Source organism: Phascolarctos cinereus, unplaced genomic scaffold (genome assembly GCF_003287225.1).
Source record: "Phascolarctos cinereus isolate Bilbo 61053 unplaced genomic scaffold, phaCin_HiC Scaffold_9;HRSCAF=440, whole genome shotgun sequence".
NCBI classification, from domain to species: domain Eukaryota; kingdom Metazoa; phylum Chordata; class Mammalia; order Diprotodontia; family Phascolarctidae; genus Phascolarctos; species Phascolarctos cinereus.
Window position 1 is genome coordinate 189,348,780 of NW_027556402.1, and position 25,286 is coordinate 189,374,065.

The following is a 25,286-nucleotide window of genomic DNA, read 5'->3' on the forward strand; positions in this document are numbered from 1 at the left end:
TTTAAAAATTAGCTTACCTAGTTGTTTTTATTCCATTGTTTGGGCTTTTCTTGGCAAAAACAAACAAACAAACAAACAAACAAAACTGGAGTCGTTTGCCATTTCCTTCTCCAGCTCATTTTACAGATGAGAAAACTGAGGCAAACAGGGTTAAATGACTTGCCCAGGATCACACAGCTAGTAAGTGTCTGAGGTCAAATTTGAATTCAAGATACCTCTTCCTGATTCCAGGCCTGCTGCTCTACGCATTATGGCGCCACCTAGCGGCACCAAGAATTAGCTTGCAGATTAACTAATAAAAGCTCTCAAGTTTGTACAACCTTTCTTAGGTTACAAAGTCCTATCCTCACAACAACCTTGTAAGTGATGTAGAGTAACATTACCATACCTTTTTTAGAACTGAAATAACTGAGGCTTAAAGAAGTTTTTAGTGACCTGCTCAATTTCACAAAATAAGTGTCAGAATTGGGACATGAATCCAGATATTCTGATGTTCAATCTAGTATTCTTTTCACTAAATATTACCTTCTTACAACATCTACCTTTTTATAGCAATTTATGGATTTATACAGAATTTCCCTCAGAATCACCTGGTGAGACAAGCATTGTTTTATTTTCCCCATTTTATAGAATAGGAAACCAAGGTTTAAAGGCAAAACTAACAAGCATCCTATCTTTCTACCATATTCATTTTATACCATACAACCAATTTAGATATTTGAAGGCACTACTCTTTTCCATTCTAGGCACTTTCTGCTCCAGATTGAATATCCCTATTTTCTTTACATACTTTTTGTAGGCCGTGGATTGGAGACTTCTCCCAATTCTCCTTGCTCTCATTTGGCTGTGCTCCATCGTAGATGGGTCTGTGGCTTTTTTATCTTTGCATCTTCCCCTCTACCAAACACAGCATCTTCATGCCCAGCTGCCACAGTATAGAACTATAAATGGCATATTGAATAGTGGCCCACTGGGAATTCATAACTACATCATTTGGTTTGATTATGATGTGTATTAATGATGTTGTTGTGAAATATCGTTTCACAGGTGTGCCTGTTAGATTTTTTTAAAATTCCCCCTTTTTTTTTTTGGAGAGCCAGTTATTAAACATATTCTTCCATTTAATGCCCACAGAAATTATTCCCATTTTACAGAAAAGGAAATGGAGTTTTACCTAAAGCCATGCAGTTAGCATGATGTAAAATCAAGACGAAAAACCAAGTTTTCTGGATCCGTGTCCTTGTACTTTTCCCACAGAATTTAGAAGTAGAAAGAATTTGAATTATCTAATCTGACCCTATAATTTTACAGATAAGTTCGCCTCTGAGAGGCGAACACTGACTTTCCAAGATCAATCAGCAAGCATTTTAAAATAGTTTTATTGATATCTTTGTTTTTATATTGCCTAAAATTTCCTTGGTATCCCTACTCCTCCTCCTTCCCTCCCAGATCCCAGGGAGCCATTTCTTACAGGAAAGCCTTTTTTTTAAGGTAAAGAAAAAAGATAGGGAAAAATTCAGCAAAACCAATAAATACATTAAAAAATCTGACATCATATACAATGTTTCACCCCCTCTGCCACACCCCCATCTCTAAAAAAGTGGGAGAAATTGTCTTCTCATATCTCTTTTTAGGGCCAAACTTCAGAACTGATGAAGCCTTGCTTCACTAAGCTTTGGGAATTCAAAGACAAAAAGTAAAACCACCCTCCCCTCAAGAATTTACATTCTACAACATGTACACATGTGTTTATACAGAATGTATACAAAGCAGATGCAAGGCACTTGGTGAGGGGGCTCCTAGAACCAGAAAAAAAAGTGGCAGAACGAGAATGTGGCTTTGACTCTACTGCCAAAGATGTTGTGCTCTACCACAATCCCATCAAACCTAATTGTTATGCATAATCAGTGATTTTTTTAGTGTACAACATCGAACCAACATGTAGAATTTTGCATACATTGTCAGGGAGGTTAAAATGGCATACATGGGGAGTCTACTATTGGGAAGGGCTGGAGAGGAGAGGAACCCAGGGACAGTCTATCCCCCCTTCTCTTGTTCTTTTGTCCTTGGCTACTGGGTTTAGTAAAGAATAATATTTATTTACATACAAGTTGTCTACAGGGAATTTGGATTTGAATTATAAATCACCCTCTGTTGTGTTTATTCCTCTCTCTTATAACCTTGGAAGAGTTGGGAAAGCCCTGCCAGCCCCAATAGGTTGGGAAGCTTGAGGGGGAAGAAGAAGCCCATTTTTTCCCCACTGGAGGTCTGCTGCCTTGATAAGCCAAGCACTTTATTCCCAACCAATTCTGTCTCTTCTCATCTCTAGTGATCTCCAAATAATGACATAACCAAGGCTAACAGGTTGAATTAGTTTTATGAATTAGAGAGAATAAATTAAAATAGAAAGAGGGGAGTGAGCAGAACACTCATTGGGAAGGGAAGCTGATCAGTATTGGAAATGGAAATATGGCAGGCAGTGACTTTCTGAGCAGAAAGAAGTGTCCTGCTTAGAGAAAAGAGATGGGGCAAGTAGCCAAAGCTCTCAGGAAGAGCTGACATGTCTGAGAAGGCCTCTTCCCCCAACCTGATTCAATCAGTGCCACAGCTCCCAAAGGACACACCACATATGAAGATCCAGGAGAGTTCTGTTTTGATAGCTCTAGCCTCAAGTATCTAGCACAACACTTTTTACACTCTATATACTTAATAAGTACTCAATTGAATTCTTTAATTCTTTTCAAAGATGTCATATTTAAGGGGGGAGAGCAGGGGATCAGTTTTCTCATCTGTAAAATGAGCTGGAGAAGAAAATGGCAAACCATTCTATTATCTTTGCCAAGACAACCCCTAATGGGGTCAGGAAATGTCAGAAATGGCTGAAAATTTTTTTTAAAAAAGGACTAAACTGAATGCATACATACATGCATGCATGTACAGACAGTCACACATACACATGCATCCACGTGACCTAATAGATCCCTTCAGATCTCTGTTCATTTTTTTTCCTTTATTGAAGTACAATGGGCACAGTAAGGAGAGGACATAAAAATTCCCCAAATTCATATTTCCACCCCAAGCATAATTCGCTGGCTTTCATGACCTGGAATGTTTATCTATAGTCAGGTTTTTCTAGCCCAGTCTAAAGAGTCCCAAAAGACCTGAGGTACATTTGCATTTCTCTGTGTTGTTATTGACAAGGTTCATTATACATTCAAACTATGTAAATGAATACCAATTGATTAGCAAAATGATGTACTGTTAAATCTTCTCATTTCAGAGGATTTTCCGGCAAGTTCTCTCTAGTTTGCATTTCATTATGTCCCCTACAGTCATCCCTTTGCTTTCACAGTGGTGACCTTTGAGCACAGGACAAAGAATAATACATTTGCAACACATGGTAGTTTAGGTTTTTTATCTCTAAGAAAAAAGAATCCATCCAACCTGTAATATGGAAAGATGGGTAAAATTCTACTAAAATAAAAGTCTAGTGGTACATAGCACAGCCTAGAAATTCTGCTTTTTCCAAAAGACACCTACCCCCCCCACAGACCCATCCCTTCCCTCCCTCTTTCTCCCTTCTACTATCAACAAGCCCCAGGCTGTGGCTCGTTATCATCACCTACAGCTTTCTCCTTGCCCTCTTCTTCCCTTTGGTTTGAATTACCACATGGTAGAAAGAGTGCAAGATGAGGACTCAGAAGACTTGGATAGTAAGCAGCAGAGCAGAGATTTGAAGCTATTCCTTCTGTTTTGTCTCAGAGAAACAATTTTCTTCCCCACCCAGCTTGATGATGCATGGTCCTTCTTTAAGGCCTTATTAAAGGATTACATTGGATCTATCAGCATTCTTCCATTCGTTATGTCGTAGAGAAGATGTTGAGTTCTTTATTCAATAAAACTTAATCTGTATTTATTAAGCACCAGTTGACATTAGGTAAGACACTGCACTAGACAGTGTAGATGCAAAGATTCTAAAATAATCTCTGCCAATACGGAGCATAGGCGAGATACTGGGGGCAGATACGTGAACACAAAATATATACAAATTATTTCATTTCAGGGTGATCAAGGCAGAGGTGATAGTACCTGGGAGATACTTTGCTATGACAATGGAATCTGGGGTCTGGCATATGCTACAAAAATGGACAGGATTTAATTAAGTGCCTGTTGATGAATCATATACCTTCTGCCTCAAGACTAGCTTAAACATAGGGTCTAACTTATCACCAAAAGGTTGGCCACCAGGGAATGAATTTTTTAAACACAACTCAAGAAACAAAAGTCTGAGATCTGATTCATTGGAAGGAATTCTATCAAAAGAGAAATCATGCCTCGTATAAAACTCTGTTAAGGCAGGTGGTTGTGGCACTGTGGTGGTGGTGGTGATGATGCAGGCATGTAATGTCTTCTACTGCGGAGGCTGAAGTTGCTGGCTGTCCCAAGCTCAAGAATTCTGAGCTGCAGTGGGCTAAGCCAAACAGTGTCTGTACTAAATTCACACTGATATGGTGAGACCCAGGAAGCAGGAGCAGAGGTTGGGGAGGGGTGGCACTACCAGGTTGCCAAAGGAGGGATTACCTGGCGGTTGGAAATGGATAATAATAACAACAACAACAACAAAAACAACATCTACCATGTATATAGCATCAACTATGTAGCAGGTACTATGCTAAGCACTCTATAAATATCACCTCTTTTTATCCTCACAACAACCCCAGGAGGTAGGTGCTATTAGGATCCCCGTTTTATAACTGAAGAAACCGAGGCACACAGAGGCTAATTAACTTGCTGAATGTCATGCAGCTAGTAAGAGTCTGAGGTCAGATTTGGACTCAGGCCTTCCTGACTCCAGGACCAACACCATCCACTGTACCACCTGGCTTCCTCTAATTCTTCCGTGAACAGAGTGGGATTGGGATGTGAGTATTTCTTTCATTTCCAGCCCTCTCCCCTCCTCCCTTTCTTCCTTCCCCCACCCTACCCCCCCAAAACCCAAAATGTTTCTATTAAAACCTGCCTGGAAACAGTATTCTAATAAATCAAAGAGCAAACTGTAGAGGTCTTCATAGGATCACAGGAGTACAGATTTCAAATTGGAAGGCACTGCCAAGGTGGTTGAATTTAACTCCCTCATTTTACAAGCTCTTGTCCTTGAAGTCCCTCAGCTCAATACTGTCTGAGCTAGATACTAGATCAAGTTGTAGCTTTCTAGCCAATGATCCAGCTTGGCAAGGTTGTTAGCTGCCTCAGCCCTTCTGGAATTGGCTTCCTTGGTCCCTAACTCTGAGGGTAACAGTCCCAGATCTTTGGCAGCCTAGAAGCTTGGGAGAAAGGTGTACCTGGGGGGACCAGGGTACAGCATACAACCCCCCTCTTTGAACTAAAGACCCTTCTCCCCCCCACACACAAATACATATACACTCCTCTAACCAAGTGAGTCTTTCTCCTGTTCTTCTAGTCTGAAAGGAAATTCTAGTCACTCATTTCCCTTGCTTTAATCTCTCAGATCCCACCATGGGGATGTGTCCTTGTCTCAGACTCTAGGCAAGAAGGCTGTTGAGAGTTTCCCAGCCTAGATTCTTTGAGAACCCAGGGCGAAATCTCACCTACTGTCACGTGTGCAAGACTTAGTGGGGTGGGGGTGGGGGGGATCAAAAATTAAATAACCAGGCTGAAAGGAAAAGACACGTAGGAATGCACTGAGGAAGCCTGCTTAGGTTGGTAGCAGCTTCATCTTCTTAGGGTAAAGCTGGGATTTTACAGCATTTTAGGCCTGCTTAGGGTATGCAGTCAATCAGTGGTATTCCATGGCCCAGTGGAAATGTGGAGGTGTGCAAACTGTGGAGTCACCAGAACTGTTAAAGGTCAAGTTTGTCCCAATGGGAAAATTCATTTTTCAGTGGTTAGTCATATCAGAATATACCCTGTTGGAGGGAAACCTCTAGGATGAGAGAAGTCTCCCTCAAAATAGAAGTGAAATCATTCTCTTGTTACCAGTAAGAAGTGGAATAAAATATGGCCCCCGGATCTGTATACAATCATAGCTCTGTCTCTTTGACCTCTGAGGTTTCCTTCTCTGGGGAGAATGTTTTCCCCAAACTGACAATGCTCATATTCAACTACCTCCTCCTCAAGAGTCATTACCTCTCTGACCTCCAAGATCTCTTCCCCCATCCCTACTACCATCTCCCCAAACCCAAACAAATTTGTGAAATCTAAGGCTACAGACATAAAATTTTACAAACATTTCATTCAATTTAAGAAATAATTATTGACTGCCTCCTAAAATAACAAATTTTCATAGTATTTTATTATTTGTAACTGGCTACCCATATATTACATTTTACTTCCTGTCTTTGTATCTTTGTGCATGGTATCCATCTGTAGTATCTTTCTAGGGAAGCCAATCACAGACTTCTCCAATTCCAATTCCAGACTGAATCCAAACTTTACAGAACAAATCACCTTAATAAAAGGATTTCTTCTGTAAAACTTGGACTCGGTCAAGAGGCTATACCCAAGGACCTAGAAGGCCACAGGTTCCCTACCCCAGCCCTAGGTAAGTCATTTCACTTCCCTGGCCTTCAGTTTCCAACATTGTAATACAATGTGTTTGGAGTAGACGACCTCTAAAGCCTCATCTTGGGCTAAGTCTGTAATCCTATGATGTGGGTGAGGTTATCGCAGTCATTGACTATCAATCACATTGAGAACTAGTATAGGCCTGAGGAAGTATCTCTAGAGACACTTTGTGAATTCAGGTCTCCTATTCATTAGTTCAACTCTCTTTACTCCAGAATCCAGATACAAAGGGATATTTTATGAACAATAGAGCTCTCTGTCACTGGAAGTATTCCACCAAAACTTGGAAGACTAAACACTTATCAGGGAAAATGTTGAGAGGATTCCTTTGATGGATCAAAGGGTTTTCTAGGCAAAGATACTGGAGTGGTTTGCCATTTCCTCCTCTAGCTGATTTTACAGGTGAAGAAACTGAGGCAAACAATGTTAAGAGACTTAGCAGGGTTACACAGCTACTATGTGTATGAGGCCAGATTTATACTCATGAAGATAAGTCTTTCTAGCTCTAGGCTCAGCACTCTATCTACTGCATGACCTAGCTAGCCCAAGAACTGGACTAGGTTACTGTTAAGCTCTTTTCCCATCCTACATTTCTATGATTCTAAAACATTCTTTGTTTCTTTGATTCTAAGAAACAGGGAAGATATGAGACACTTTTTCTTCTGTTTAATACTCTCCAGTCATGGCAAAGATCAGCTCTAGTTTTATGTAGTGGCTGATTAACTCAGTTAATTTGAATGCCATTTTAATAATACAACCATGGGTTCAAGTAGTAAATCAGTTACTTTTGGCCAAAAACTACCCCCCTAATCATAAGAAATAATCTTGCAAACGTGCTCCATAAGTCTTTATTTTTTTCATCTAAAATATTATGAATTTTATGAATATCAACAAACATGAACACTTTCCCACAAAAAGAACAGAAAAGAAGGACTGCATATGAAACCATTTATAGCTTGTTTTTTTTTTTGAAGGAATATTTCAAAAATTAACATGGTAGTCCCAATGCTTTTCTGGTTATCTGTGTATCTCTTTCTAAATTTCCTTCTGATTTATTTTAAGTATTTTTAAATGATTTATTATCTTTTCTCTCTTTTCTTGGTATCATTGTTACTATCCTCTTATCCTTTATCACTCCCCCCCAAAAAAAATGAGTCATCTTTTTAAATAATTAAGTATAGTCAAACAAAACAAATGTACTTATTGCCCATGTCTGAAAGTGCATGTCTCTTTCTGCACATCTAATCCATTTCCTCTCTGTTAAAAAGTGGGAAGCCTGGACTCTTCATCAGCCTTCTGGAGTCAAAATTGACCATTTTATTGTTTAGCTTTTGTAAGTTGTTTACAATTGTTTCTCTTTAAACTGTTCTTCTCATTGCATACATTGTACTCCTAGTTCTGCTTACTTCAGTCAGCATTACTTTCTATCAATCCTCCCAGGGTTCTCTGATTCTATTCCTTTCTTCTGACACAATAGTATTGCATCATTATATTCATATACCATTTTTTCAGGCATCCCCTAAATGATGAGCACACTTGAGTTTTCCAGTTCTTTGCCACAGTTGTGAGTCCCTCAGTTTTGAAGAGGACCAATGACATCATGGGGTGATATCTTGATTTGCACCTGAATTAGATTTAAGTGAACCAGAGGTGCATGAGTCCTTTCCTTCTTTCCTCAATCTCTTTGGGCATATACATGGTACCGGCATTACTGGATCAAAGGATATACACAGCTTACTAGCTTTTTGGTTATGTTCAAATTGAATTCCAGATTGGTTAGACCAATTCAAAGCTCCATCATCAATGCGCTAATTTTGCTTTTACAAGAAATTTTCAATTTTATATAATGAAAATTGTCCATTTAAAAAATGTGGTCAAAACCTTTTTTTCCTAATACATAGTTGTGAAAGTGTTTCCTTGCCTGCTCTTCTAATTCATTTGTTATGTCATATTTTATATCTAGGCCATACATCCCTTTGAAGCTTATTGAAGTATATATGGTGTGAGATATTCGCCTAAATCTAATTTCTGTTGGACTTCTTTCTTGTTTTTCCTGGAGTATCCTCCCTCCCAATAATGAGTTCTTGACCCAGTAGTTAGACTCTAACAAAAGCAATCTTAATTCCATGGCTTTTAAGAGAGAGATCAGAACTATATTTGTAGACTTGAAAGTCATCTGCCTAGAGATCATAATTGTGTCAATGGGAGGTGATGAGATCACCAAAAAAGAGAGGGTAGAGAAAGGACTAGGTCACCTTTAAGCTCTTTTTCCACTCTACGTTTCTGTGATTTCAAAATACTCTTTGTTTCTATGATTCTAAGAAACAGGGAAGATATGAGACACTGTTTTTCTTCTTTTTAATACTCTCCAGTCATGGCAGAGTTCAGCTCTCTAGTTTCATGCAGCAGCCGATTAACTCAGTTAATCTGAATGTCACCTAAAAGCATCATGATCCCGCAAAAGTATTGGTCAGAGAACCAAAAAGTGGACCAGGAGAGTGTATTATCAGAGAAGCCAAGAGAGGGGAGAGTATTTTGGAAGGGGGCAGGAGGAAGAAGTGGTTTCTCAGTGTTAAAAGCTGCAGAAAGGTTAAAGAATATGAGCTGGAAAAGAATATTCTTTACGCACCTGAAAAGCTAGGACATGATTCTTATATGTAAAGTATAGTAATCCCTAAAGTTCCAGGAATAGTAACCTCTGCATAATTGCTATGCCAGGGAAAAGGATGTTAGAAAACCAAAAGTCTCTTGCTTTGCAAGAGTTGAACTTTTGTATGAAGGGATTTTTAATGAGCCCTGCATACATGACAGATTATGAAATCCAGAAGTGGGGAATGAATAATGAATGGCTGAGTGGCTAAATGAGCAATTTCTGCCACGACCAATTGAGAAAACATTAAACTGCCACCAAAAATAATGGATAAGTGAGAAAACATATTCAATTCAATTTAGCAATCCAATAAGCATTTATTAAGTACCTACCACATACAAGGCATGATGGTAGGTGCCAGGGATATAAAAACCATTAGACCTGCCCATTCCCTACCTTCAAGGATTGTAGAATATTATGACAGGGGATACAACATGTACACAGAGAAGTATAATAGTAGGTGGAGGGTAACAGGGCCAAAAGAGAGCTTCGGACAGAGTGCTCTGGGAAAACCTGGAAAGAAAATGATACTTTCAGCTTAAGGGATTCAGAAAGTCTTCTTTTAAAAAAAAGATGGCTTGTGAACTTGGCCTTGAAGGAAGAGAAAGAGAGATTTCATCAGGCAAGAAAAGGAGAGAATACTTTCAGAATGAAGTGGACCTGTGTCAATGGTAGGTGAATCATTTCTGATGGACCCCAGTCTCAACAGCCCTTGCACAAAGACAAGACATTACATGGACAGAAATTCCAGTTCTATCAGCAACAGCTTTTATGAGCTCAGGCAGAGGTTCTTAACCCTTTTTGTGTCATGTCATTAGGTTGTGAGTTCCTTCGGGGAAGGGATTGTCTTTGCCTCTTTTTGCATCCCCAGCCTTACGTCACAACATGCAAATCTTGGTCCTTCAACAACAAAAACAGCTCTTACACAGAATTTTAAGATTTGTGAAGCACTTTACAAGCACTGTTTGTGGGGCCATACTATCATGCCTAAGTCAAATTGATTTCACATTGTCAGGCTATCCATTTTTTGACCCCGGAGTGCCCTCAAGTAACATTTCTACAAGGTATGCAAGGCTTATCCTAAAGCAGCTTTCAATACTCCTTCCAAAACATGCAATACCATTTCCCAGACCACAATCCTGTGCCTGGTCCTCAAGCCTGTTCTTTGTTCCTCTTGCCACCTGATCGGCAGGTTTGCTGCTGAACCCATATATTCTTTTCAGTAACTATAACCTCATATAAACACCCACGCCCAATATTTGGTGCTCTTCTTCAAGGTGGCACCTTGTATTCTGCCTATGGGATGCTGAGAGTACTGGGAGTGACATAAGCCCCCAAACCTGTAACCCTACTAAATGCATTGCTTATTCTGATTCCAGCAGCATTGGTTTCACTTCTTCTACAACTCATCCTGCTCTTTGACACCCATCAATTATCTCATCTGATCCTTGAAATAACCCTAGGAGGGAAGTGCTATTATTATCCCCATTTTACAGTTGAAGAAACTGAGGCAGACAGAGGTTACGTGCTTTGCCTAGGGTCATACAGCTAGTAAGTGTCTGAGGCAGGATTCAAATATCAGGTCGTTCTGGCTCCAGGTCCAGTTCTCCATGACTGGGTCACCTTTATTGCCCTAACAGTTGCTAGAGATCAGATGGTGTGTTCTCAGCTTTCCCTCAGCTCATTCTTTCTTTTGTTTTTTTAAACATAAGCTAGATTCTAGCCAAACCATGCCATCAGCTCTCCTTCAAATGTGGCATTCCCTCCCCCATTCTATCACTTTGTGCAAGCCATGTGCCATGTTGGGTAAATATTTCCTCTTCAAGCCCACCTCTTTGAACTTTTCCATTCTTTTAAAGCTCAACTCAGAACTTCCCCAATCCTCCTTCCTGTGTTCTGTACCACCTCATATGATCCCATGTTTACTCATCTGTATATCTGGTATTGCTCCAGTGGAAGGCAAGCTCCCTGAGGATAGGAGGTATTTCATTTTTGTCTTTGTATTCCCCCAGTACCACACATACGTAGTAGTTGCTCAAGAAATATTTGTTGATGATATGTTGTGTGACAGTCTATCTTTTGCTAAGGTCCTGTTCTTATTCCTTAAGACATGGAAGTGAACTTGGGCTCTTTAAACTGAACTCTATTAGGGCACATGGCCTGGAAAGATCCTAATTATCTGCAAATCATTCAAGCGTGGGCCTTTTGATACATGGCATGTCTGTTACTTCAAGGACTTGCCTAAGTTCATTATCAGAAAGTTAGACAGTAGAACAAGAATTGTTTTTCCATAGAAACTCAAGAAACCTTCTAGCTACTAAGGAAAGCACATGGAGATACTAATTTGCATCAGTGAGAAAAATGTCCACACCAATGGAGCTTTTGAATTATTAAGGAAATATAACAAAACTAATTACTAAAATAATAATAACACCATAATCTTGCATAATCATTGCATACAATGTCTCATTTAACTATCACAATCCAATGATGTGGGTTGGTCTGATGTTATTACACCCATTTTTCATATGAGGGAAATAAGGCATAGAGCGGTTGTGTCCCATCCAAAATGACAGAGCAAGCCAGCAGTGCATTCAAAGCTAGAAGCTAGGTCTTCCTGACTTCTACTCCTAAACTAGTGTTATTTCTATTACTACACAGTATAGGCTATGCCTCTCTAATCCTTTTTCACCAGTGGCCCAGTAATCTGCTTTGATGCAATGCTTTATACATCTGTCTGGATGTCTTTAGTGGCTCACCATTGGACACTACCAAATAAAATATAACCCCCTGATTCTGACATTTAAGGTCATATACACTAGGTTCCACCTATCTTCCTGTCTACTCTCCTTTGAGTAGCAGTCACATTGGATTATTTCCTCCTATTGTTAGCCTTCCCTCTCACATCTTCCTTTGCCTTTGCTTATTCAGTTAAAAACAATTATCAGGTTCCTACTATGCTCAAGGTATCTATACTGCTTCCTTTGCCAAGAATGGACTTCCACTGATTCCTGACATGTTCATCTATTGAAGTATCTTCCTTCTTTTGAGGTGCACATTAAGTGTGCATATTTATTCCACACTTCTGTTTGAACCCACAAAGTGAAAGCCAGCTCACTCTCCTCAAAGGTCTCATCACACTTTTGCCTTTACCTGTCTTTTGTATTCCTCTCTCTTCCTTATGTCAAAGTTATTTTGGTTTGTGCCTTTTCTTCCTTATGAACTCTTTACGGGCAGGAATTGTTCATTTCTCTACCTCGATTAGAAAACGCAGGGCTTTGGAGATAGTAGGTGCTTTATGAATATTCTTTGAATCAAATTCCATCCAAACATGCTGCCACCCTGGCTCTTACCCAAGCACCATCCTCCCAATTACACTTCAGCGTAGATGACAGCAAGTTTTTCTTTTGCCTGCATTAAACAATATCATGGCCCTCCAATGTCTCTGCTGGATGCTAAGACTTGGATTTTTTGGCATGCAGTACAGAGCTTTGGGATTTAATTTTATATAACCACATTAAAAATGAAAAATCTAAATGAACACTGCACAGACACTAAAAGATCCAATCAATCAATTTTAGAAGAACGTGAAAGTTATTAAATTAGGAAGTTCTACTCCACTGGCATTCATCAATGTGAAAGGATAGTCTTTCAAAGATGGCCTGTCATTAAAGGTCACTGACAAGTAAGGCTTTCATTGCATACCACTTTATACTTGGCTGCTTTCATGACTTCTACATTATGCACAGAGGAAAGGAAGCACACACAGTTGACCACATTAGTTTCTCTTCATTTAAAAAAAAAGTTTCTTTTTTGGTTGTCACCCTTTGTTTTTATATATGTCATTTCTTGAAATACTATCCTACTTTCTATCTTCCATGCCCCACCCCACCCCATAAATTTAAACTCTTCCTTCAAACAAAGAAAATTTGATAAACAAAATCACCCAATACAATGACCCTGTCTGGCAATATATACAGGGTTCTGTATACAGTTGTGCTGAGAAGAGAGAAATTCTGGAGGCTTCACCCAGAATCGGCAAGATCTGAGTTTCAATCCAGTTCCAGATGCCAACTAGATGTGTGACTCCAAACAAGCCGTTTAACCTCCTTCTGTCTCACATTCCTCATGTACAAAGTGGGGATAATAATAGCACCTTTTATGATAAAATATTATTACATAAAACATTATTATGTTCAATAACAGAACATAATATATAAAAATATAATATGTAATAGTATTATGATGGTAACTCCCAGGGTGGTTGTGAGGGTAAAACAAGATAATACTTCCAAGGTGTTTTGTAAACCATAGAGTATTATACAAACACAAGCTATCATTCTCATTCTCATTTTCAACATCATTATTATCTTTTATCTGAGATTAACATTGATTTTTCCAGTACTCAGAGTTCTTTTTAGTGATCATCTCATATAGAGTGCCCCAGCTCTTCTGTACATTATTCTTTTTAGTCTTATTTCACTCTGCATCAGTTCACATATATCGTCAGAAACCATGAATTCAACCAGCATCTCTTTGCAGATGACTCTAAAATCTACAGATCCAGTTTTTCATCTCTCTCGTGATTTTCAGGAGAGTATCACCAAGTGCCTTCTGGACACTTCTACCTAGCTGTCCCATAGGCATTCAAAACTGAACATGTCCAAAACAGAAATTATCTTTTCCACAAACCCACTCCATTTTTTCATTTCCCTATTTCCATTAAAGAGTTCACCATCTAAAGCATCCTCAACTCTTTCTCCTCATTCATCACTACTCCAATGAGATGCCATCATTTGTCAATTCCACTTGCTCAATATCTCTCACATGCATTCCCTTCTGATTACCGTATACCACATCTACTCTATTCCAGACACTCATCACTTTTTACCTAATACACTGCAATAACCTCCTCATTCATCTTCTCCATCCAATTTAACCCCTTTCTAATCTATCCTTCACAGAACTGTCAAAGTGATATTCCTACAGTATTGGTCTGACCATGTCTGTCACTGTTCTATTAGATAAGCTTTGGGGGCCTTTAGGATAAGATAAAAATTCCTCTGTTCATCCTTTAGCATTTCATAGTCTGGTTTAGGCTAACTCTCTGGACTGATAATAGGTTACTTGACTTCACATTTTATGTGCTCCAGGCGACTGCCCTATTATATATAGATCCTATACATGAGATTCCAATTATTGCCTCCACACTTTTGGAAAAGCTATCTGTCATGCATGGAATGCTTCCCTCTACCTCTTGGTTTCCTTAGCTCCCCTCAAAGCTTCTAGTCCCTGCTGTTTTAGTATTCCTTGCCATCCTCCCCCACCCTATTACTGCATATTTTGTTTTATAGTAGCCTATATTTACTTATTTATGAACATGTTGTATCCTTTCAGTAGAATTTAGCTCTTTGAGGGCAGGAACTATCTTTTTTTCAAAGATGTTCCCAGCATTCTGCCCAGTGTCTGGCTTACAGCAGGCACTTCATAAATGTTTCTGATTGGTTAATTTCTCTGAATTCCTCATATCATCATGTATTATTGCATAAGAATAGTCCATTCCATTTACATACCAAAGTTTCTTCTGCCATTCTCTAGTTGATGTGACTACTTTGTTCCCAGGCCTTTGTAACCATAAAAAGGGACAATTTTTTTTTAAACAGCACTCTGTCTCTGATTAATTTTGTTAAGGTAATATTGATAAATTTAAAGTTATTTTCATGTAGGGAAAAACACACATAGAAGGAGAATTAGGTAGTATAAAGCACAGCAGATTTGGAGTCATAAGATCTAGGTTTAAGTCCTGGCTATGACACTTTACTAGCTATGTGACCTTGGGCAAGTAACCTCTCTCAATCTCGGTTTTCTCATCTGTAAAATGAGTGGATTGGGCAGAGGTGCAGAACTGGATCAAAATGTAATAAAATAAATATAAATACAACAGAACATAGATAATGTTAATTTGTGGTTTTCTAAATCAGTATGCCACCTATTTGACCCCACTGGACTAGACTATCTTTAAGATCTCTTCCAACTTGACATCCTCTATCTTCCTGACATGTATCTGCCATTAAACATGTCTCTTTCACCGAGCTCAAACAATCTATGATGTTATGATTTTGAGTGGGATTAGGGTCCAAAAGGGGTCAGTGGTTTTTTCAATTGTGTCTGACTCATCGTGAGCCCATTTGGGGTTTTCCTGGCAAAGATACTGAAGTGCTTTGCCACTTCCTTCTCCAGCTCATTTTACAGATGAGGAAACTGAGGCAAATAGGGTTAAGTAATTTGCCCAGGGTCACACAGCTATTAAGTATCTGAGGCCAGATTTGAACTCAGGAAGATAAGTCCTCCTGCCTCCAGGCCCAGCACTAGGTTTCAAAGTTTGATTTCAAAGTCTGATTTTGGTCTGCTTTTCAACATCCTCTTGCTAGGTAATCACCTGCCTCTCTATTCTTAAGTTTTCTCACCTGTATAAAGGGAAAAAAAATCACTATCGACTTTCATTGTCTAAGACCCCTAAAAATGGTAGGGGGTTATGGTCAGAAATCAAACAGCAGTACTGGTATGCATGGAATTATGTCTTTTCAGTCCTCCATTGCAGTTCCTAATAGGAGCTTCAGCTTTTAAAACTGAGTACAAAGATCAAGAAGGTGGAGAGATACCCACTAACAGAATTGTTGTCAAGTTGCTCTGCAATTATAAAATGTAATAATAAAAGCCAGACAACACCCTGATTAGAACAAGAAAAATTCCTTCATGTGTTGTTACAAATGTTCCCCTTCAGAGAATAACAAAGAGATCTTGAGGGAAAAAAGCAGCCAGCCAGATCAAACCAATTACAGCAGGGAATACCCACAAGTGTGGACACGGATGGGCTTTGGTTTTCAATTTAATTTACATGGACTTGAAGAATCACACGATGTGAGACATATGTTTGGGGTTTGTTTTGCTGTCACAACTTGGCTGAGGCAGAGGAGATTAAATATCATATTCTGGAGAATGTTCAATGACTAATTGACTCCACCCCAACCGCAAGATAGACCCTGAAGATACAAAATCTAAGAGTGGAAAAAGAATTCGGTTTTCTGAGAGACTGCAGAGACAGTGGGAACTGGAACTTGTATGATGCTCTAGTTACTTGGTCTGGGAGACAGTTCTTTCTTGGTTTTAATTCTATTTTTTTTATTTTAAAATTTTAATAAGCATTTACTAAGTACCTAATAGGTGCCAGGCACTGTGCTAAGTATTTTTCAAATATTATCTCATTTTATCCCCCCAATAATCCCCAGAAGGTTATTCTTCCCATTTTATAGATGAAGAAATTAAGAGAGAAAGGTTAAATGACTTGCCCAGGGTCACACAGCTAAGTAAACGTCTAAGGCCAGATTTGAACCCAGGTGTTTCTGACTCCAAGTCCACTGCTCTGTCCACTAGCTGCCCCTTTTGGTGGAAAACATTATGAAATAAGGCTGGAAGGGTAGATAAGAAGCCAGACTAAGCAAGGCCTTAGGGGTCCACACATCATTTGGAGGCAATTCACAGCATCAGTTATTAAAGGTTGGCACTGAAGAAGTCTTTATAGGACAGTGTTTCCTAACTCAAACTGTCCAGCTGCCAGGTCACTTGTCTAGATACTCCCTTATGTACTTTGTGCATGACAAAGTCAGGGCCCCAGCTTGTGGCAGAGACCAGGAGCTGGGGAGAAGCCAAAAAGTGTATGCTAAAAGACAGGAATCCAGCAGAAGGAAGAGGGGAGAAATCATGATTGTTTCATTCATCATCTTGAAGGAGCAAGGTCTTTGATGTAAAAGTTTTATGCACCTTTACTTTCTTTTCTCTCTATCCCAGCAGTAAAATATCATAAAAGACCATCTAGTCCTATTCAGGGGAGTAGGAGATAAACACAGGATTTGAAATCAGGAGATCAGAGTTAAAAATCTTGACACTGACATAGTAGCTGCACAAACTTGAGGAAATCTTTTCACTTTTTTTGGCTTCAGTTTCCTCATCTAATAGGAAAAATGCTTATCATTCTGTAAACATAAGTTAATATTATAATCATCGTCACCCATGAGGAAAATGAACCTCAGAGCAGGAGAAATGACTTTCCCACAGTCACAACTTTTATTAGTTGTATATAGGAGACTAGAACCTAATTTTCATGATTTCAGGTCCAATGGTTTTTCCACTTTAACACAACCTACTTCCCATTTTGGAAATGTATATAGAGAGAAATATAAAATCAGCGTAAAACCTGAGCCACAAATGAAAAGAGCAAAGGAGAGAAAGTAGTTGCTATGATTTTTTGAGCTATTTAATATTGGTCATCTTATATGAGAAGAGGAATATATCCAGAAGAGATTTCTACTTACCTTCTCGAGGAGGTCCTCACTGGCCTGTTCTGCAAAGATGTGAATTTTGTCTTCCACACATTTCTTCAAAATGTCTACCTTCCTTTTGTTCTTGGCACGTTGCTTTTTGACTTTTGATTGTTGCTACAAAATATCATTCAGAAATAATATTGAACAATAAAGAACCATGGACAGAAAGTTCACCAATCTCTTATCTTTGGAATCCCTTGTACCACCCAGTGAAAAGATACTGGACTTGGACCTGGGATGATAGACACCATTTGAGCCCCAAACCCAGAGTCAAAGTCCTTCAAAGTTGTTAGGAACTGCTCAAGTTTTCATTCTATTGGTATAGCCTTTGATCGTCCTGGGTCATCTCCACACCAAGAGGCATGGGAAGAGGTGGCTCAATGGATGAACTACTGGACTTGAAGCTAGCAAGATCTGAATGCAAACAGCCTCAGATACCTACTAGCTATGTGACCTTGGGCATGTTTTTAACTTCTGTCAACTTCAGTTTCTTCATCAGAAACATGGATAATAACAGCAGCTATTTCTCAGAGTTATTATGAGGATCAAATGAGATGATATTTGTGAAGTACTATGCAAACCTTAAAGTGATGTATAAATGCCAGCTATTTCAAAAAAAATTGTATAATACTAATGATGTTACTATTGCTACTACTGGTGCCACTACCACTAATACCACCACTACCACCACCACCTCTTCTTCCTTCTCCACGTCCTCCTCCTCCACCACCACTGCCACCACCACCACCACCACCACCACCACCACCACTACTACTACTACTATTACTACTACTGGCTAAAACCTACATAATTCCCATCATTCATTCACTCCAACCCTACTCTCAATTTCCCAAATGAAGCTATGATGACTGGATCCATCTCAAATTTACATCAGAGCCATCACTGCTGGAAGTAACCTGTTTTCATTCAGCTCTTTTTAAACTCATTATCACCTTCCCTGAAGTATCTCAGCAGTTATTCCGTACCTTCTCCTCACTAGGACCCTATTTTACCCCTTACTACTTCATTCCCATAAATTGATTTTGCCTCCTACTTTGCTGAGAAGATTGAGGTTTTCTGACATGCAGTATTTCAACTTCTCTCTTCCACTCTCCTAAACTTTCTTGTGCTCTTATTCATTATCTCTTCCTTTCTTTGGGTCTCAGAGAAAAAAGTGGCCTTCCTCTTTGCCAAGGGTAGTCTTTCTATCTATGTCTGATTTATTCTCATCTCTTACAGGTAATTGACCCAACAATATTCACCTCTCTCAGAATCAGGATCATAGAATCTCAGAAGAGGATGGGATCTCAGACATCATTCAGATTAACCCATCTGAACAAGAATCTCACAACTTTCCCACCAAGTGATCCATTAACCTCTACTTGATAACCTCCAGTGATGGGGAAATCATTACCTTCCAAAGAAACCTATTCTTTTTTCAGTATTATCAATATCTCCTCCTTTAATCCCTTTTTCCTCTAAAGCATTGGCTCCTTGGGCCACTTGGCTCATGACATGGTCAGTTAACCATTTATAGTGACCATATCATCACCATGAACAAACATAAAACATCATAGCTCTCCTTTCTACCTCTCCTCCCTTTCACAGCTGAATTCATAGAAAAAATAGATTGCAATCCTTGTCTTAAATCTATATCATCATTAAATTACCCACTTAACCCCTTACAATATGGATTCTATCCCCACTCCTCTTCCAAAACATCTTTATTCAAGGTAAGAGCCTCTTAATTATCAAGTTCATTGATAGTTTCTTATTCTTCATTATCTTTGACCTTTCCACAGCATTTCACAATGTTGATCAACCCCTTGTTCTTGATACTCTCTTCCCCTCAGTTTTCTGTGATGTTGTTCTATCCCAGTTCCCTTGAGTGCTTGACTCCACCTTTTCTCTCTTCCACCATTTCATTTTTTTCCCTCCCACCTCTCAAGTATTCTAGCAGCAGAATTCAGGAAAACATTTTTAAGACTCCATTTTTATTCCATCTTGGTCATCTCTTCTGCTCATCTGGCTTCAATGACCACTTCTATGCATATGAATCCCCAAACTATATATCTAGTGACAATTTCTCTCAGAACGCCAACCTGGATTTTTGATGGAGATCTCAAAACACATATCCAAAAATTAGCTCCTCATTTCCTACCTATCCCCTTAGGCTTGCCCCTCCTAATTTATTTGCTTCAGATGCTAGTTACAGCCAGCTTGGTCTTGGACTTTTGCTTCTACTTGACTGTCCATCAACATTCAAGTACTGTTGATTCTATCTCCAAAATATCTCTAACATCTGTTCCCTTCTTTCCACTTACAGGCCATTACTCTGGTTAAGGCTCTCATCACCTTTCACCTATTGTAATAGCCTCCTAAGTGCTCCTTCAGTCTCTAATATCTTCCCTCTTCTTTAAATGATGCACTACTCTGAATATAATTCTCCTTTACTTAAAAAGGGGGGACTTTAATAGCTCCTCATTGCCTAAATATTAATTCCTTATCCTGGCATACTGGCTCCAATGTTTCCATACTTATCTCATGCTATTTTTTGTTCACATACTCTAATCACAGGCCGGGTATCGTCTCCTAGCTTTTGCTCATAACATCTCCCAAACCAGCACTGGACTCTGCCCTGTTCCCCCTTCTGCCTATAGAAGAAGGCCCCACTCAAGTTCCCCCTCCCCTCATGCAAACTTTTATGATCCCTCAGCAAAGAGTTTTTCTTTTCATATTTTGGAACTCTCTTTATTTCTAACTTCCTATCCTCACATAATAGTTATCTGTTTTTATTCCTTATCAAGCCTATTAACTGTTAAGCTTCAAAGCACCTCTATTTTATTTCATCTCTGTGTCTCCCATACCAAACAGAGTTAGGTACCCTGGATTATCATTTTAGAAATAAAAGTGATCTTGGAGATGATCTAGTTCAACTATTCAGTTTTACAGAGAAAACTAAAGCTCAACTGTATTAAAAAGAGTTATTCAAGGTCATGAAGGTACTAACTAATGGCCAGGATTCAAATTCACACCTGACTGGAGAGCCAACACTTTCTCAATTCTACTGTATTTCCTCCCTTTATAAATGTTTACTGAATTAAATCAAACCCTTTGGAGCCAAAATCCATTTGCTGCTTTTTTCCATCTAATTGCAAAATACTATTTGTAGAAAGAGCAGGAAAGGATTATGCATTTCAGAAAGACCCCAACTGGACTAAACTTTTTTAAAATATGAAAATTAATAGGACAAGTGTAAAGTCTTACTGGGATTCTATAATTAGACTCCACAAATATAAGATGGAAGAGGTGTGGTTAGTAGACAGTTCACAAAAAAAAAAAATCATGGCATCTTAGATTTGGAACAGGAAGGGCCTTTAAAAACCATCCAAGGGGCAGCTAGGTGGCACAGTGGATAGAGCACCAGCCCTGAAGTCAGGAGGACTTGAGTTCAAATCTGGCCTCAGACCAAACACTTGATACTTACTAGCTGTGTGATCCTGGGCAAGTCACTTAACCCCAATTGCCTAAAAAACCAAAAACAAACAAACACAAAAAAACCCATCCAGTCCAATCCCCTCATTTTATAAATGAGGAAACTGAAGCTCAGATAAGTTAAGTAATTGGCCCCGGGTCACATAGCTAGTAAGTTTCAGGGGGCAGAATTTGTACCCAAAGGTCACCCTGACTCCACATTCAACTCTCTATCCACAATGCACAATGTCTTCAGTTGGAACACCATGATCTCACATGAATCAAAGACACAGTTGACTCAAAGAATAATACGGTAGTTTGAGCGGACTTTAATTGAATATGAGTTAATAGTGTGAGGTGGCAGTTGGGCAGCATCGAGGAGTAGAGCATACTGGAATGAGAACATCATAATTCCGCTGTACTCTATTTCCCTTGGTCAGAGACCATGCTTGGATTTTATTCAATTTTAAGCACCGCATGTTAGGGACGATATTGAAAAGCTGAAGATTACCCAGAGGAGGGCAACCAAGATGGTGAAGCGCCCTCAATTCCTGCCATATGAAAGAACTAGGGACGTTGAACCTAGAGAAGTCTTAGAGGAGTTCATATGTATGAAGTGGACAGCGCGACTGGCCCAGTCTTTGCGAGGCATCAGAGAATTATTTTAATGGAACTTAATGTCAACTTTGACCTCATTACTTGGAAAAGTCAACTCATTTCTGACCTTCAGCTAATATTCCTTACTTAGAAGATGTATTAATAGATGAGATATTCCTAGGTTCCACATTTTTTTTTGAAAGTAATTCTCAATGTCCATAAATTGGCTACAAGGTATGATTCCCAATTTAAAATGACCCTCATTTTACATATTCTTGAGGCAGTCTGTGAATCATAAATGAGCTGTGATAACATATGTAAGACATCCTCCTGGACAACCAAATCACAATTTACTTTTGCATTTTTGTCCTGAGAATACAACGGATGAAGAAGGGAAAAGACAGCATCTGTTCCATCATAAGAGCCGGCAAATGGTTTTGCACTGGAAACAAGAGCACTTTAAGATTATTTAAAATTCTGAACTTTGAAAACTTCTGATATGATGAGGTTATCTCAAAAGCTGAGAAAACAGATGGGAACTGAGCACAGACATTTCTATCACCTTCAAATGATTTTTCACAATTTCGCAGAATGGAAGGGCACTTCAGTCCATCTAGTTCAGGGGCTATTAAACTGGGGACCTGAGAGTTATTTTTTTAATCAGTTGATTAAATACATAGAGCTAGTATAGTCTTACATGCAATTTTTTTCTCTCCTTTTTCCCTCCTTCTCAAATATAAGCTAGAATAGAAATTTCTTGAGAATAGGAACTCTTCCATGTTTATCATTGTTTCCCCAGCTCCTAGCACAACGCATGGGTCATAAAAGGCACTTGAAATGCTTTTTGATTGATTCAATTAAATTTAAAAAAAAAAGTCCCTCTGCAACTACTTCACCACAGGCATGCAGTTAGGATTTGGGGACATGATGATACAATTCCTAACTGTCTCTAAAAGTCCAACTCTAAAACTCAGCACTAAAGTGTTCTTCATATAATAGGCCCTTTACAGTTGACTTCTGAATAAAAGAATGAAACTCATCCAATTTCATATTTACCTCACACTATTTTTTTTGTCATATTCTCTATGTTGCAGCCAAAGTAGAGTTTGTCATCTCTAATTATAGTCCAGCTATCACATCCTAGCTTTTGTTCATAACATCTCCCAAACCAGGAGCAGACTCTTCCCTGTTCCCCCTTCTGTCTATTGAAGAATTCCCCATTCAAGTTCCCCCTCCCCCACACAAAATTTTTTGATCCCTCAGTAAAGAGGCTCTCTCCTCATATTTTGGGCACTTTAACTGGGCCTTAATCCTTTCCTAGTCTTTCCACAAATAGTATTTTGCAATTAAATGGAAAAATGCATCCTTATTAATTAAAGTTCAGGGAAATTAATAATAATGCTAGTACTTATGTAGAGATTTAAGGTTTACAAAGTAATACACATACATATACACATAATATATGTATAGTGAGTATATATGTGTGATATGTGTACGTAGGTATGTCTCTGTGTACATATATACACATACACACATATGTTTATATGTGTGTGTATATATATGTATACACACACAGAGAGAGACATACATACATACATAAATCTGTATGTGTGTATGTAGGTATATACACAATGACTTACCCAGGGATGCACAGCTAGTTAGTTAGTAACACAGCCCCCAACAAAGGCCGGAGATGAACCTAGGTTTCCTGACTCCCAGTCCTTTGCTTCATTGACTATCCCCTCTTCTACCACATAAACTATTCTCATCTTTTCAGGTTCAACCTTTGCAAATCATTGAAAAATAATCCAATTTGTAGGTTGTTTTTTTTAATATGAGAGTTATCTAAATCTATCCTGTTATATTTGTTAATATCATTTCAGAGTGAATATCATTTGTTAGTATCATTGTTTGCTGTTTTCATCCCCCTCAAAGTCAGTCTGCTCTTGCATTCTTGTGTTCTGACCATTTATTTAACCTTCAATGACAGATTGCAAGAGCACTTTACATACTAGTCAATGGTAGTACTACTTTACAATATGTTGCATCTGACTGCTTAATCAGAAGGGCTGGCTTCCATTATGAATGCTGCCATTAGCTTGGGCAAATCTGTTTTCTCTCCAACTCTAAATTTCCTCCCCTATAAAGTAAAGGAGTTGGAATTAGTAATCCCTAAGGTCCAATCCAACCGCCAACAATCTATGCTCTAAGGTCTTTTCCAGTTCCTACTTTCTATAATCCATATGCTAATGTCCTTTCCAGCTCCAATCTTCTATGCTTTTGACGCCTCTGCAACTCTACAGATCAACCTTTAGGAGCATCCTACCTGAATATCTGGAGCTGTGAAGGCTTGGTCTACTTTCAGGAACTCAGCTTCTCTCCAATCTGACTGGAAATTCTGCAGCAATACCCGGGCCCGAATCTTAGGCAAGGCTAAGCTGTTGTCCATCTGAGCAAAGCAGCTGTGAAACTCCTGCCTCATTTTCAGTAATTCTTCTTCAGATAAAGAAAGGGGCAAACACAGAAGCTTCCTGTTGAAACAAAGAAAAGGATTTTAAAATCCTACTTACTCTTCACGTGTTTAGAATGTGAGATGCCACCTCTTCTATGCAGCCTTCCTAGGTTTCCTCAGGAGGCAAAGATACAAATGATGCCATTCCATCCTGTCTCTTGTAGCAGACTGCTCTATCGTTCCTACTACCTCTCCTATTTTCAATCTCCTCCTGTTTACTGGCTACTTCCCTACTGCCCATAAACATATCCTCTCCTCAAAAAACTCTCACTTGTTCCATCAACCCCTGCTAACTTTCATTCAACGTTTCTCCCGCCTTTTGTCATTAAACTTGAGAAGACTGTGATAGGTGTATCCACTTCCTCTCCTCTCCCTCTCTCCTGTATTCCTCACAGTCTGGCTTCAGAATGCATCATTCAACCAAAACTGCTCTCATCAAAGTTACCAATGAACTCCTGATTGCCACATACAATGACCTTTTCTCAGTCCTCATCCTTGTTACTCTCACTGCAACCTTTCACACTGTGGATCATCCTCTGCTCCTTGAAACTCTTTTCACTCTAGGTTTTTGGGATACTACTCTTTCCTGGCTTTCTTTCTACCTACCTCACTGCTCCTTCTCAGTCCCCTTGCTGTATCTTCATCCAGGTCATGTCCATATGCATGGGTGTATACATACACACACACACACACACACACACACGTATACAATGCATGTGTGGGTATACAAACATGTAGATACACAACGTGTCCTACACATGTACATGTACACATATGTATGTACACATATATTAATATACACGTGCACATGTGTGTAGACTAGATGGCTTCCAACTCTGCAACTGTGTTGTATGATTCACTTTGTACTGCACACATGTATATATACATATATTTGTATGTATGTATGTATGCACGTTTATTTACATGTGGGTATTTTTCTTCTTTCTTTTATCAATTTGAGTACAATCCTAGAAGTGGCATTGCTGGGTCAAAGGGCACACACAGTTTAGTAAGTGGGGGACATAGTTCCTATTTGCTTTCCAGAATGGGTGAACCAATTCATAGATCTACCAACCCGCTTATTTTA

The 25,286-nt window shown here is 39.0% G+C and overlaps 1 protein-coding gene across 1 annotated transcript in view; it reads right to left on the minus strand.

Annotated features, from left to right (window-relative positions):
• EVC2 (EvC ciliary complex subunit 2) overlaps positions 1-25,286 on the minus strand; it is a 194,199-nt gene that overhangs the window by 36,452 nt on the left and 132,461 nt on the right. Inside the window, 2 exon segments of the mRNA XM_020992259.2 lie at positions 17,608-17,730; positions 24,014-24,218. Of these exon segments, the coding sequence (XP_020847918.1) occupies positions 17,608-17,730; positions 24,014-24,218 (328 nt within the window).